This window comes from Coffea arabica, chromosome 3e, assembly GCF_036785885.1.
Source record: "Coffea arabica cultivar ET-39 chromosome 3e, Coffea Arabica ET-39 HiFi, whole genome shotgun sequence".
In the NCBI taxonomy this organism is placed as follows: domain Eukaryota; kingdom Viridiplantae; phylum Streptophyta; class Magnoliopsida; order Gentianales; family Rubiaceae; genus Coffea; species Coffea arabica.
Window position 1 is genome coordinate 47007206 of NC_092315.1, and position 13425 is coordinate 47020630.

The window sequence follows — 13425 nt, forward strand, 5'->3', positions numbered from 1 at the left end:
CAGAGATCGTCATGAGTGGAATTGATTCAATTAAGACTATTCAAAGGCTTTCTTAAACAGTGTATAGTAAACTTCATTAATTAAAAATATTAAACATATAATCTTTTAATTAGAAGACAAAAATATATATCGTTATATGGTTGGAATCAGGTTACAGATGTTACAAGGCTCCTTTATTGAGGAATTGATGACTTACTAAAACTTCCTCATGTCACTTTAATGGGTTCACCGTTCACAAGACTGCCAAACAGCATGCACCGAGCAGGTCCTGGGACATAGGACAGTTTTTTCATGAATTCCTTGTGAACACAAATCGTGCGTTCAACATTCTATAAATAAACGACCATACGGGGCTGGGGGCAGTGACGGGCTGAGAGAGGAGGAGAAACAGCAAGCAAGGGTTCGTAACTGAGAGTAAGCAGAGGAGAAACTAAGAGAAAAGGGAAGAACTTTGCGGCTGAGGTTGTAAGAAAGCTACGGCAAGGTTTCTCCATCAAAGCCTGGGTTGATTCTTCATCAAACTCAAGCTGAGCTTCAGATCCAAAGGCGGTGAATAGGTAGTCTTCAATCTTTTCTTTTTTTTTTTTTTCTTTCTTGTCCACTTCCATTCCATATGAAACCTGGTCTGCGTAACCATTGATTCTGGGCTCTTACTCATGCTTAAATGTTGAAATACTGTGGCTTGATTGCTAGAGTAAAGTTTGGTACTTGTTTGAATCTCTTGACATGAAAACCCCGAAATTCATAGCCTGTGAATGTAGCCGAAAGATGAGAGACAGCATGCTGTTTTCTTGCGTTCACTTGCATTTCACAGGCTGAAGTTGTTTCTTTTCTTCGCTGTTTACCTATATTCCAGGCATAGCCATGTCTGAAGGTCTGCTTTTGTCATGACTAATATTTTTTAACTATTATTTTTTAACTTGTGTGTCTCTTAACAGGTCCAAATAGGCTCTTGCAAGTGAAAAAGGAACAGACATTTTTAGACATTGACGGTTTGGTAAGTGCTGTGGTGCTTTTTTTTTTTTTGGGGAAAATGTCACTTTTTATTGATTTGCAATATAACTTTACAATGGAGTTATAACTCCAGCTACATTTGGGACTCACCGGTGATTAATCATTATTCACTATGGGTCATTGTTAATAACTAAAACTTGACTATCTACAACTTCTGAAGCAATTACTATTCATTTGCAGATAAGCTAGTGACGAGTACCATTCTAGCTTTATAAATTCCAATGGCCGATTCGAAAAAGACGGCAATTGCTTTGAATTCAAATAATATCAAAGCACTAATAAATGAAGGTCATGGGGTCAAGGGCCTGTCTGAAATGGACCTTGAAATTCTGCCACAGGAATTCATTCAACCACTTGAAGAACGGTTCAATGTTGACAATACTTTGGAAGAATACGTACCCGTGATCGATATATCAAATTGGAGTGACCCTAACATTGAGAATATGGTGTGTGATGCAGCGGAGGAATGGGGATTGATCCGACTTGTTAATCATGGGATTTCTACTGAGGTACTTTCAAATTTAAGGAATGCAGCTCGTGAATTCTTTGAATGGCCACCAACTGAGAAATTGAAATATACCATAAACAACTCTCCAAGCAAAAATGTTTCTCTTCGAACAAGCTTTCTCCCAGAAATTGAGAAGATTCATGAGTGGCATGACAAACTTACATTTACATATGTTTCTGATGAAGAGGCCTTGGGGCTTTGGCCTCCAATTTGCAGGTATTATACATAGAATGGAAACTTTTCCTATATACTTTACCTCTTTGCCTCTCATGGTATTGGATTCTTGAACTTACTCATTTGGATTCCTTTACTTCAAAAAAAGTAAATTTCTAAATGATTTTTCATATAGATTTTACAATCACAATTTGGCAGTATATTATTAGATATTGCCCTAATAATTCTTATATAAAGTTGTCCTTTTTGTTGGGTTTCAGGAAAGAAGTGTTGGAATATATAAAATCATGCGAAGTACTTACTAAAAAGTTACTAAAAATCCTCCTGAAGCGGTTGAATGTGAAAGAGATTGAAGAAACAAAACACTCAATGCTTATGGGGACAAAAAGAGTCAATTTAAATTATTATCCAAAATGTCCCCAACCTGAGCTTGCTATTGGCATAGGCCGTCACTCCGACTCATCAACTATCACTATCCTTCCTCAAGGTGTGATCGGAGGTCTTTGGGTTCGGAAATCAGAAAGTGATCCGTGGATACATGTCGCTCCAATAAATGGAGCTTTAGTGATAAATGTTGGTGATGCTCTAGAAATCATGAGCAATGGGCGCTACAAGAGTATCGAGCATTTTGTGACTGTTAGTAAAAATCACAATAGGATTTCAATGCCATTTTTTGCAGGTCCAACACCTTGTGCAATTATCGGACCTTTTGAAGAAGTGCTTGAGAGCACCGGAGAAGAACCACTCTATAAAGAGTGTCTCTACTCGGAGTACGCAACACATTTTTACTCAAAAGCTCATCGTGGAAAAGACAAGATTCAATTTGTCCAGATATAAGATTATGTATTTTGATGTTATAGTGTTATAGGATGTTCGCATCCCATATTGAAAAATAAATCATGTAATTTATATTCCAAGAACACAAGGACCGTGAATTCAAGAGCTTGATAATACTAATGATTTTTAATAGTAACAATAACGAAGCAAACCTCTCAATTTGAAGCACGACCAACTTGTAGGTGAAAAATAATAGAATCAAGTTCTTGCTAAACAAACCACACCAAAAATACACACACACACACACACACAAAATACTCATTCTGAGTACCAAAATTTTACTTATCTAAGCAACCAAAAGAGTCTAAAAAACCAAAATTACCAAAAATAGAACATGGAATCACAGGAAAACATTAACTTTTGTTCCATCAATACTCATAATTAGAATTCTTGGGAGAGCCAATACAAATGTGCTGATTATATTCACGGGCAAAGGTTTCTTCCCACTGATTATAAGAATATTGCATTTGTCCATGCTGGTGATCCTGTTGTAGATACCAAAATTTTAATTTATCTTTATTTCATTTTATTTTTATTTTTATTGATAATTATTATCTATTTTTATTTATTAATCTAATGATTTTGTTTTTAGACATTTTTTAGCATTTTAGATACCAAATTTTTAATTTAGCTTTATCTATTATTATTTTCATTTTTATGGATTAAATGATAATTATTATTCATTTTGGCTCATTAGTATCTTAATTTTTATTTTTTTGACATTTTAGTATTAAAATTTGTCAGAAAAAGAAAATTGTTCACAAAAATATGCTTTATTTCACAGGCTGAAGTTGTTTCTTTTCTTCGCTGTTTACCTATATTCCAGGCATAGCCATGTCTGAAGGTCTGCTTTTGTCATCATTTGGTTTCTAAAATTTGTTTTAACCCAAGAGCCATCTGTCCTTTGTAGCGTTTCATCCAACACTTTCGGTTTCATGTCTGAGTTTGTATTTGAGGAAGTTTGAGTTATACTTCTGTTTTGGTTAAGAAATTTGTGGGCTTCACTTGGGTTTTGGGGGATAAGAACGTGGGGGTTTGTGTGAGTTTGATTGATGGGTTTTTATTTGAATAGCTGTCTATATGGAATAAGCTGCAAATTCGCAGCAGAAGGTGCTTGCAGAGAAGCTCTTGCTGCATTTTTTTTTTCTCTTTTTTTTTTTTTCTTTTGGTGGCGGTCAGACCCGATTTGCATGTTCTTGTCCTGGAAATTTTGTTTACCAGATTTGGGGTAGTTGATGTTCTTGCTAGAAGGTTTGGTTCTTGTTAAGATGGCATGCCATGGTTTTCCTTCCTTCCCTGTATTGATTGTGCAATAAATCTGAGTGATAACATAGCTGAAAATTTGCGGAATTCTCAAAGCATTAGAAGTTGCAGACAGTTTTTTGCCATTACAGAAGTGTTTTCCCCATTTTGTTGTCGTATGTCCTGTTGGGTTTCCGTTGTTGAATCTTCAGCAAACGTTGCATTAGAGTTTGGCATGTTAATGGTTTGAGTCTTGTGGATTTAGTAGACAGGCTTACATGTTTCTTCTGAGTTCATGTTCATGGCTGTCTTCCTGCGCATATAGAAGCTGAAACATTGCAGAAATGAACCCATGAATGAGTTCAAGTTTGCTAGTTTCATAGCTTTCTCTCGTTTGCATGTTAAAGTTCTGTCTCAAATTTTCCTGAGCTACGTGGGCTGCTAAATGGTTTCAGTTGCAGAATGTTTTCTTCGTGGTTGCTGCATTTTATGCTCGGTTGTTTTGAGTAGATCTTTTGGGGTATAGATGATTGTGTTTGAGGTTAACAACATGAGTTGGAGGTCATGGCACTGGGGGGTTTGGTGGGTAAATCTATAGACTTATTTGCATTGTTTCACAAGCATGCTTCGGCTTCTTAAGCAAATTGCAGAAGGGCTGGAAATTGCAGAAGCATAAGCTTCGTAACTTTGCATGAAAGTTGCATGAAAACTTTCAAAAATTGCCTCTTAACCCCCTAAGCTTCCCCTTATTTTACTATGGCCCAACTAATTGAGTAACTTAATCAATTTTTATCCCCTTAACAAGCCTTTTCTCCTTAATATGTCTTAACATGATTTTTTGGATAGATTTCTTATAAACTTTAGGATGAATTTGAAGGTTTAGTAATTTTTTTTTAGATTTATGGTTTTAATTAGATTTTTGGTGGAATTTTGATGTTTTGTGGCTTAAGCGTAGCAAAGTGTTTTTTTTTTATGTATTTGTTGTGAATTTTAGTTTAATTTTGATAGATTTCATATTAAGCCTTTAATTTTAATTTATTTCATTTTTAGTACCTCATCTTAGAATTTTTTAATCATTTCAATTAGGTTCTTTTCTATTCTAATTTCTTGCATATAGATGATTTCTTTTATAAAATGCTTTAACTCATTCCATTTTGTGTTTAATTTTCATTTCATCTTTAATTTTCATTTGTGTGTTTAATTTTCGTTTCATATAAGTAATTGTTAATTAAAGTGATACCTTGACCCCTTTTTATTATTTTGGAGGGTAAATAAGTAAATTCGTGTCATTAGAGCCCCAACTCAAGGGAGGTACACTCTATCCTTTATTTTTACTTTATTTGACCCTATGTGCAATTATGTGACTTTATGTGATTAATTGCATGCTTTTGAATATTTTTTATTTTATTTTATTTTACTTATTTTATTTAGTCACTTTATTTGTTTTAATTTAGTTTATTTATTTTAATTTAATTTGTAATTATTTGGGAAGGCAATGAAATGCCACAATTGTAATAGTTAGGTATTTTAATTATTTATTTTCATTTCCCCTTTAGATTGTAGTAGGGCCCCCCCTAATGTAATAGTTTGGGCTTATTTGCTTTATTTGCTTGATATGTTTTGCATGCTTATGTGTTATGTGTTACCGCTTTCTTAGGGTCTGACATTTAGATATCATGATTATGTGTTATGTGTTTATGTGATATTATGTGTTTACTTGCTTTATTATGTTTTATATTATTTGTTTAGTTATAATCAATGTGTGACGTCACATCACTAGTCCAACGCTAGTTGTGGGCCATTTCCCTAATCCACACTAGTTCTGGCCCCTCTGTTCCGATTTTCCACTAGTCCAATGCTAGTGAAAATTCATAAGTGTGGGCTAGTCCAATGCTAGACCTTTAGGAGCCCTTTAAGCGTTAGATCATGATTGTGTGATAAAATCACTTCATTTCATGCATATTTTTCACTTTCTAGGGTCTTTTATCATTTTTTGCATGTTCCCCTTATACATATAACTCTTATCCCATACTTCCCTTATATATGTATTTTTCCCCCATATTCCCCTTATATGTATACCCCTTATCCTAAATTTTCCTATATATATATATATATATATCCCTATGTGTGATACATAATATTGGACTTGCATTTTATTTAAGAATTAGAATTAGGGTAGCGCATTTACTTGATTAGATTAGGGAAAACCCCTTAAATATAGGATATGGACGAGTTTGGCTTTCTAACCTTAGCACGCTCGTATTCCCTCTATTAAAGGGAAAATTGAGTCACGAACACTAGTCCCCCGTACCCGACATGATGATTCCTTTAGGTCATGTATATTTGTATTTATATAATTATTTTTTCCTTTCTTTTCTTAGAATCTCATATTTTTGCATTATTCGTGACTTCTTCAAAGAATACCTATTGGGCATCACAATTAATGTGATTGGCACCAATTAAACTTTGAAGAGATATTTTGACCCCCCAATACCCCCCTTAGGCCTAGGGTTTGTATTCATATAGTACATCCAAATGTGATAAATTCTTAGGTTAAAATAAGGAAATCTTTGACTGAATCATGCAACTAGCCTTGGTTAGGTCGAAAGGGTGACTCGGATTTTTATCCTTGCCTTCCCTTTCTTCAAATGTGACTCCCGAACCTTTTTTTTTTTTATTTTGATAGACTAGGAGTCATTTAAAAAGGGTTTTCTACTTTTTTCTTTAGAAAATTCATTTTTAGGTGAATTGCTACACCTTAACTCGATACCAAGTGACGACTCCGATTTTTTTATAAAACCCTTTTTAAACTATCAATTTGGGCCAAAATCGTCGCACTTTCAAACCCCATTTAGGCCCTCATCATTTTTCTTTACTTATTTTTCTTTTAAACCAAAAATCTTTTTCCAATCAAAAATTGAATCAAAATTCATTTTTTCATAAACGCCATTTATTTATTTTTATTTTCAAAAATGGGGCGACACCTCTCAATTCCCATGGTGCGTAGTTTGCTGATTCCCCCAATAACTATTATGGGCAGACTCCTCTGGAGCCTTTTGCTTCTGCTCTTCCTCCTCAGTTTCACTATCCGGCTCGACCAACTGCAATATCCATCCCTTGGTCGTAGTAAACATGCTTATTCTCATCATAGTCTGCCTCCCATTTCACCTCCGGAGACTTCTCATCAGACTCTGAATCCTATTCCAAGCCTGAATCCTCCGGCTTTCTGCTGTACTCTTCATACTACCTCGTATTGGGGTCATACTATGAACTAGTCATCCATTCGTATGGTTCATCCTTTGGATGGATTCCAGACGAGGAAGTAAAAGTGTTCTTCACCCCTGACTTCCATTCTTTGACGACTTTGTCATGTACAATAGATTCAATTTACCAAGATTTCTTGATAGGAGAAGAAAAGAAGCAGCAACGCTTAGATAATAAGTTTAAAGAAACAAAGACGCTACAATGTCGAACCTTAGTACACAGTGTTGCCATTTCATTCCACGTTCCCAATTTCGCACAGTCACTGTAACACCGGATATGGAAACTTCTTGCAACTTAATTTTTAGTAAGAATCAAATATGGAAGGTGAAGCTTAAAAATGTTGTACCAAAGGTTTCTATAAACGAGTCTTACCTAGTTTTACGTCAAACGACTCTGACCCAACCGTGACATAGGAAAAAAATACGGTAGTTACTGACCCCAACAACTTTGTGCCATTTCCCTTTGTTGTGGTACCATATCTTTAACTTAATAAATGGTTTGACTTATTTTTCAAATGAAAATGTCAAATAATTGAACATGAAATTTTTTTAGGAATCCGACATGATCATTTTGGTTTTCAATTTTTATCAAAATTTTTAATTTCTACGAGGAAATATATAGTAAGTTATAATTTTTACAATGGTAAGTTTTGGAAGTCAAATAGTAAGTTTGCATAATAAAATAGACAATTTAATGAGTGATAAAAACTTACTAAATTTTAAAAACTTACCATTTTGTTTGAGAAACTTACAAATAACTAGATAAGTAAGTTCGACTGAATAATAGTAAGTTTTGGAAGATGAATGGTAAGTTTATGTAGTAAAATGGTAAATTTTATGAATGACTAAAACTTACTGTTTATTGCACAAACTTATTACTTTATTTGAGAAATTTACATATAACTGGATTCGCTAGCAGTAATGGTTCGGCTAATAGGTATCCAATAAGCACTCAATTATAGTGGGTTTAGACTTTTAGGCGTTAGCTAACTCGTGAAAATGTCTAAATACGAGAGGCCGGGGGGAGAGTGCATTAATTGTAACTCTGTGTATCAACATCATAACTTATATATAATTTAGGTATGTTAACAAGTACCTACTGAGCATCCATTAGAAAAATCCTTAAGAGTAATAGTAAATTTTAGGAGACAAAGGGTAAGTTTGTGCAATAAAAATTTAAATTTTATACATGACTATAGCTTACCATGTTATTGCACAAACTTAGCATTTTACTTGAGAAAAAATATATTTGGAGTCTTAGACCCCCTTGGCCAGTCGTGCTTGATGCGTCATTCCCCATGTCTTTCTGAGATAGAGGCCACCTTACCATGATTTCAAAAGATCACCTCACTAGGTAAGTGTAACTTTGAAACTGCAGAAGTGTACATCTCTGGGAACAACCCTTTCGACAAAAATTCTCATCGTCTTTTAATGATTTGCTGTATTTTCCAAAATTGCCACTATTCCTTATGCGATAGCAGGCAAGGCTCCTATTGCCTAAGGGACTACAATGACGAAGATATTCTGATTTCACATCACTCCTCCTCATTTCCTGAACCTCTTGTTCTCTATTGCTTTTGAGTGCAATGAGAAGTTTAAGTGCTAAGTTTGATATGTCAGCTTCTAGAAAGAAATTCACATGATTCCTGTGTACTTTATTTTGTACAGAATATTTATGAACAAAAAGATTTTAGAATTGACAAATTTGACCTAAGTACATTTTTAATACTAATTCAATTACATTCTCTGTAAAACATGCACTATGCAGTTGCTGATTCAACAGGCAAATTTTCTACTTCACCACTAACGTTTGTAGTCTAGACTTTTATTTCCTTATTCTTTGCCCATAGGAAAGGATAGATGCTCACGATAGAAAGGGGAAAAACTTTTGCAAGGGAAAGAAGACTTGGCAGGGATGGTTGTTTAATGAGAATAGGAGCGGTGGTCGAGGCAGAGGAAATGAGATAAAAAATTTAAACCTAGGTGTAGACACCAAATTTTGATTTTAAACTTTATTCAATTTTTATTTTATTTGTTTCGATTTTAGATTTTTATTTTATTTTTGTTTTGATTCGTGTCCCCTGTTTTATTTTAATTGAGTTAAGGGTTTTTTGCACCAAATTTTCGGAAAAAAAAAGAAAAAAAAAAGGGAAAAGTGTATTAGGGACGGTTAGACAAGTGGTTAAGGAATTTGGGGGACAAGTGTCCCTTTGCTTATTTTGACAACACAACATTTAGGGGGACACTTGTTTAGCTTAAAAAAAAAAAAAAAAGGATTGAGGAAGCCACAGATGAGAGGGCCGCAGCAGAGGAGAGAGAGCAGAGAGAAGTTGGCAGTAGACGAAGGGGCTGGAAAAACACAGAGAGCAAGATCAAAAGGGAAAATCTGAAAAGATTGGGGGAGGTTTTCCGGGAAGAGAAAAACGAGCGAGAAAGAGTAAAAAAAATAAGGGAAGAAAAAGAAGGTGGCGGCGGAGACCTTTTGGGGGAAAACAAAAAAAAAAAAACAGAGAGGGAGGCTCTTGGTTGAAGAAGAGAACTGAAAAAAGAACAGAGCAACAAAAGGAAAAACATGGGAGGTTTCGGCAGGGGAGGAAAAGGGAAAACAAGGAAAAAGCAAAAGGCTGCGGGCTGGAGGAACTAAGTGAGGAAAAGAATTGGTTAAAAGCCAAGGAAAAATAGAGAAAAGGGCCGCGGCTGCAAACAGAAACAGAGCAAGAAAAGGGAGTTGCAAAAAACCGAGCAAGAAGAAAAGGAATTTCGGGCAAGCAGAAAAACTGAGCGGAGGAATTGCATCTTGCTGGCCGCTCCAGAATTTTTCGCAGCTACCATTTCGATGGAATCCTCCACCGCCATCAGCAAGTCACCACCGCTCAAGAGGGAGCTGTAAGCAACCCTTTTCTTTTTCCTTTTCCCTTTTCTAAGCATAGACTCTTGAAAATTCAGAGACATGTATTTCGAAGATTGGTTCCTAATAATGTTTCTGTGATCATACATGATCTTGAATATACATGTTCGCGGGTTGATTGGATTGAAACCTTGTGTGTTTCTGATAATTTTGGGGCCAGTTACAACATAAATTGAGCAAAAATCTGTTGAATTTTTTCATGCCCATTTGCTGTTTATTAAAATGCCCGAATGAACATTCTATTTGAAGAGGATTTCGCCCGCATTTTACGTATGAATTCTCATATCTCTATGCTTGAATCCGAATAGATGTTGTGAGAGGGAGTGTTGTTGGAGTTTCATTGATTGTTGGAAATAATTGGAATTGAAACCAGATGTTCTGGTATTGCTGACCAAAAAGGGATCTAAAATGCTAAACTGATGTTAAGCTCGTTGGAGAAGACAATCAATTGTCTAAAAATTGCATTCTCAGCCCATACATTTTTGCTTCCTCTGGAATATAACCCCAAGAGTTTTGAACTTCATAATTTGCCCCCCCCCCGAAACTGTTGTAATTCCTTCAATTAGATCCCTGTTTTTGTTGCATATGAACCCCTCAAGTTTCCCCCTGTTCTAAGGTGACCCCAAAAATTGGAAAAGCTGAACTAATTTCGCCCTCTTAAGCTTAATCCTATGTTTGCCCATTTTATGTGACTTTTTGGGATAAATTAATTCGGGGATTTAGATCATAATTGTGGCTTAATAATTTTAGTTAATTTACTACTCTTGTTGGGTTTTAGTTATGGTTTAGATTTTTGGGTAATAATACTTAGTTGGGTTGGACTAATGGATTTTGGTTTGCTTCTTCTGGGTTTATGATTTGGGCTTGGAAACTTGAGGCCCTTAATTTTGTATGAGCTAGATTAGTGAAAATGATGGGCTAGCCAGATTGTTTTCCTTGGACTTCCGATTGGGCCGAATGATCTTTGGGCATAAACAAATAAATAAAATAGCCAGTGGTTTAATCCATTACGAAGCCAGAGAAATGAATTCGCAGATCAGTCCCTGTACTTCTCTTTAATTTTGCTATGGCCCTGCAAGCTTTCATTACTTTCAATTGGGTCCCTAAATTAATTGCAAATAGGCCCTTAAACTTTATTTTTTCTTTAATTTTGACCCCACAACTTTGTTAATTTTTGCAATCAAGTCCTTTCTTCTTTTGACCTCTTGAATGTGGGTTGTTTATATGATTTAATTGATTCAATTTCATGTTTATTTTATCTTTTGTGATTCTTTATTAATTAAAGTGGTGCCTTGACCCTTTCTTTTATTTTGGAGGGTAAATAAGTGGTCTCACTCCATTAGGACTCCAATTCAAGGGAGGTATAGTTTCTTTTATCCCTTTTTTTTTTGTCTCTCCTCTATGTGATCCAACGTGTTAAGTGAGAATTGCATGTCTACTTTGCTTTCCTTGCCTTTCTTTAATTCCTTTTATTTATTTCATTTACTTTTGCTTTTATTAAGTTATTCTTTTATGGGGTATGTGTACACATCTTGGCTTGTAATAGATAGGGCTTGGAGAGCATTTTTGTTCATTTTTCCTCTTCCCCATTTGTTTTAGTTAGCCAATGTAATAGTTAGGATTTACTTTTCTAAGTCTTCCCCTTAGATAGTAGGCCCCCATTCAAATGTAATAGTTAGGTTTTTATTCGCTTTCTCTTCTTGCTTTGTGTGATTATTTGCATGCTTGTTGTTATGTGTTAATTTGCTTTATTAGGCTCTTGCATTTAGTCGAGCATGCTAAGTGTTATGTGCTACGTGTTTATAGGTGATTGGCATGTCTACTTGCTTTCTATAGTCGTAAATGAATATGATGGATGAATGCACGTCACCACACTAGTCCAACGCTAGTTGTGGCTTATTATCCCATTTTCCACTAGTCTAGTGAGAACTCATAGACATGGGCTAGTCCAACGCTAGACCCTTAGGAGCCCCTTAAGCGTTAGGTCATGTTTGTATGATTACATTCCACTTCATGCATATTTTTTCTATTTTTAGGATTTTTATCATTTTCACATAATATTTTCCCTAATAAAATATCCCTTACCCCTATGTATACAACACTTAGATATTGCATCTCATTTAGGAAATTAGGGGGGTAGATTAGTGCATTTTTGCTTGATTAGATAGGGAAATAACCCCTTGGATATGGGATATGGACGAGTTTGGCTTTTCTAGCCTTAGCACGCTCGTATTCTCTCTATTAAAGGGAACATTGAAGTCACGAGTATAAAATTCCCCGCACCCATTATGATGCATTCCCTTAGGACATACACATTTGTATATTATTATATTTTCTTTACTTTTTTCTTTCTTTAGAGTCTCATGTCTTGCATTATTAGTGACTTCTTCAAAGAATCTTGATTGGGCGTCACAATTAATGTGATTGGTACCAAGTAAGCTTTGAAGAGAAATTTCGACCCCTCGATACCCCCTAGGTCTAGGGTTTGCATTCATATAGTACATCCAAAATGCGATAAATTTTTAGGTTAAATAAGAAAAATTTTTGACTAAATCGCGCAACTAACCTTGGCTAGATCGAAGGGGTGCTTTGGATACTTATCCTTGCCTTCCCTTTCTTCAAATGTGACTCACGAACCTTTTTCTTTGATTTGCGTAGCCTTGGAGTCGTTTAAAAAGGGTTTTTCCACTTTTCTTTTAAAAATTCATTTTAGGTGACTTGGTACACCTTAACCCTATACCAAGTGGCGACTCCATTTTCAATCAAAAATCCTTTTGAAACTATATTTTGGGTCAAATCGTCGCAATTACAAGTCCCATTTAGACCCAAGTTTTTCATTTTTAATCAAAAATTTATTTTTCAATAAAAATTGATTCAAAAAGCCATTTTTTCCAAATTCGTTTTTATTCTTCTTTGTTTCAAAAAATGGGGCGCGACAGTTGGCGACTCCACTGGGGACTTAGAGAGTCCGAGCATTCGATTTAGTCAACCTTTTTCTTCTTTTAACATTTTTCATATATCGCATTTGGATGTTAGGGTTGCATTTTCCTTTTTTTTAGGATTTTTTGCATATTCGCGCGTATCAACTCACGACCTCACATTTGTGTATGATTGCTTTGATGGATGAATGGTTTTTTTGTGTTTCGCGCTTTGCATTGCATTTGGGGGGGGTGTGTGTCACCTTTAGAGTCTCGCGTTGGTTCTCAACCCATTCCCTCAAAATAGGGAACACCTCATACGTGCACGTTTATTTACTGTTATCCCATTTTATTTTATTTTCGTGGGCTCTTTCCCACACCGCCTTGTAGGACTAGGAATGATTTCTCTAGGTATGTGGATGGTGTGCCCTGTGCCCATAGCAATACCTAGGGGATCGCTCGAGCCACCGACCGAGGGTCTTGGGATTGATGACCCATTCCCTTAGGTCTGAAGGCTTGGGGACCTTTTTAGACCTTATCGAGTCTAGTCGCATTAGTGAG

At 35.5% G+C, this 13425-nt stretch overlaps 1 protein-coding gene and 1 long non-coding RNA gene across 2 annotated transcripts; both read left to right on the forward strand.

Moving 5' to 3' along the window:
• Nucleotides 1-1235: 1235 nt before the first annotated feature.
• LOC140038578 (bi-functional coumaroyl CoA and feruloyl CoA ortho-hydroxylase F6H2-1-1-like) lies at nt 1236-2533 on the forward strand. The gene is made up of 2 exons (XM_072083964.1): nt 1236-1738; nt 1957-2533. The coding sequence occupies exons 1-2, from the start codon at nt 1236-1238 to the stop codon at nt 2531-2533; spliced, it is 1080 nt and encodes a 359-aa protein (XP_071940065.1).
• A 6687-nt stretch (nt 2534-9220) lies between these two features.
• LOC140038315 (uncharacterized) lies at nt 9221-12414 on the forward strand. Its single transcript, XR_011842144.1, has 2 exons — nt 9221-9924; nt 11273-12414. It is a non-coding gene; the product is annotated as an uncharacterized lncRNA (long non-coding RNA).
• The last annotated feature ends 1011 nt before the right edge of the window (nt 12415-13425 follow it).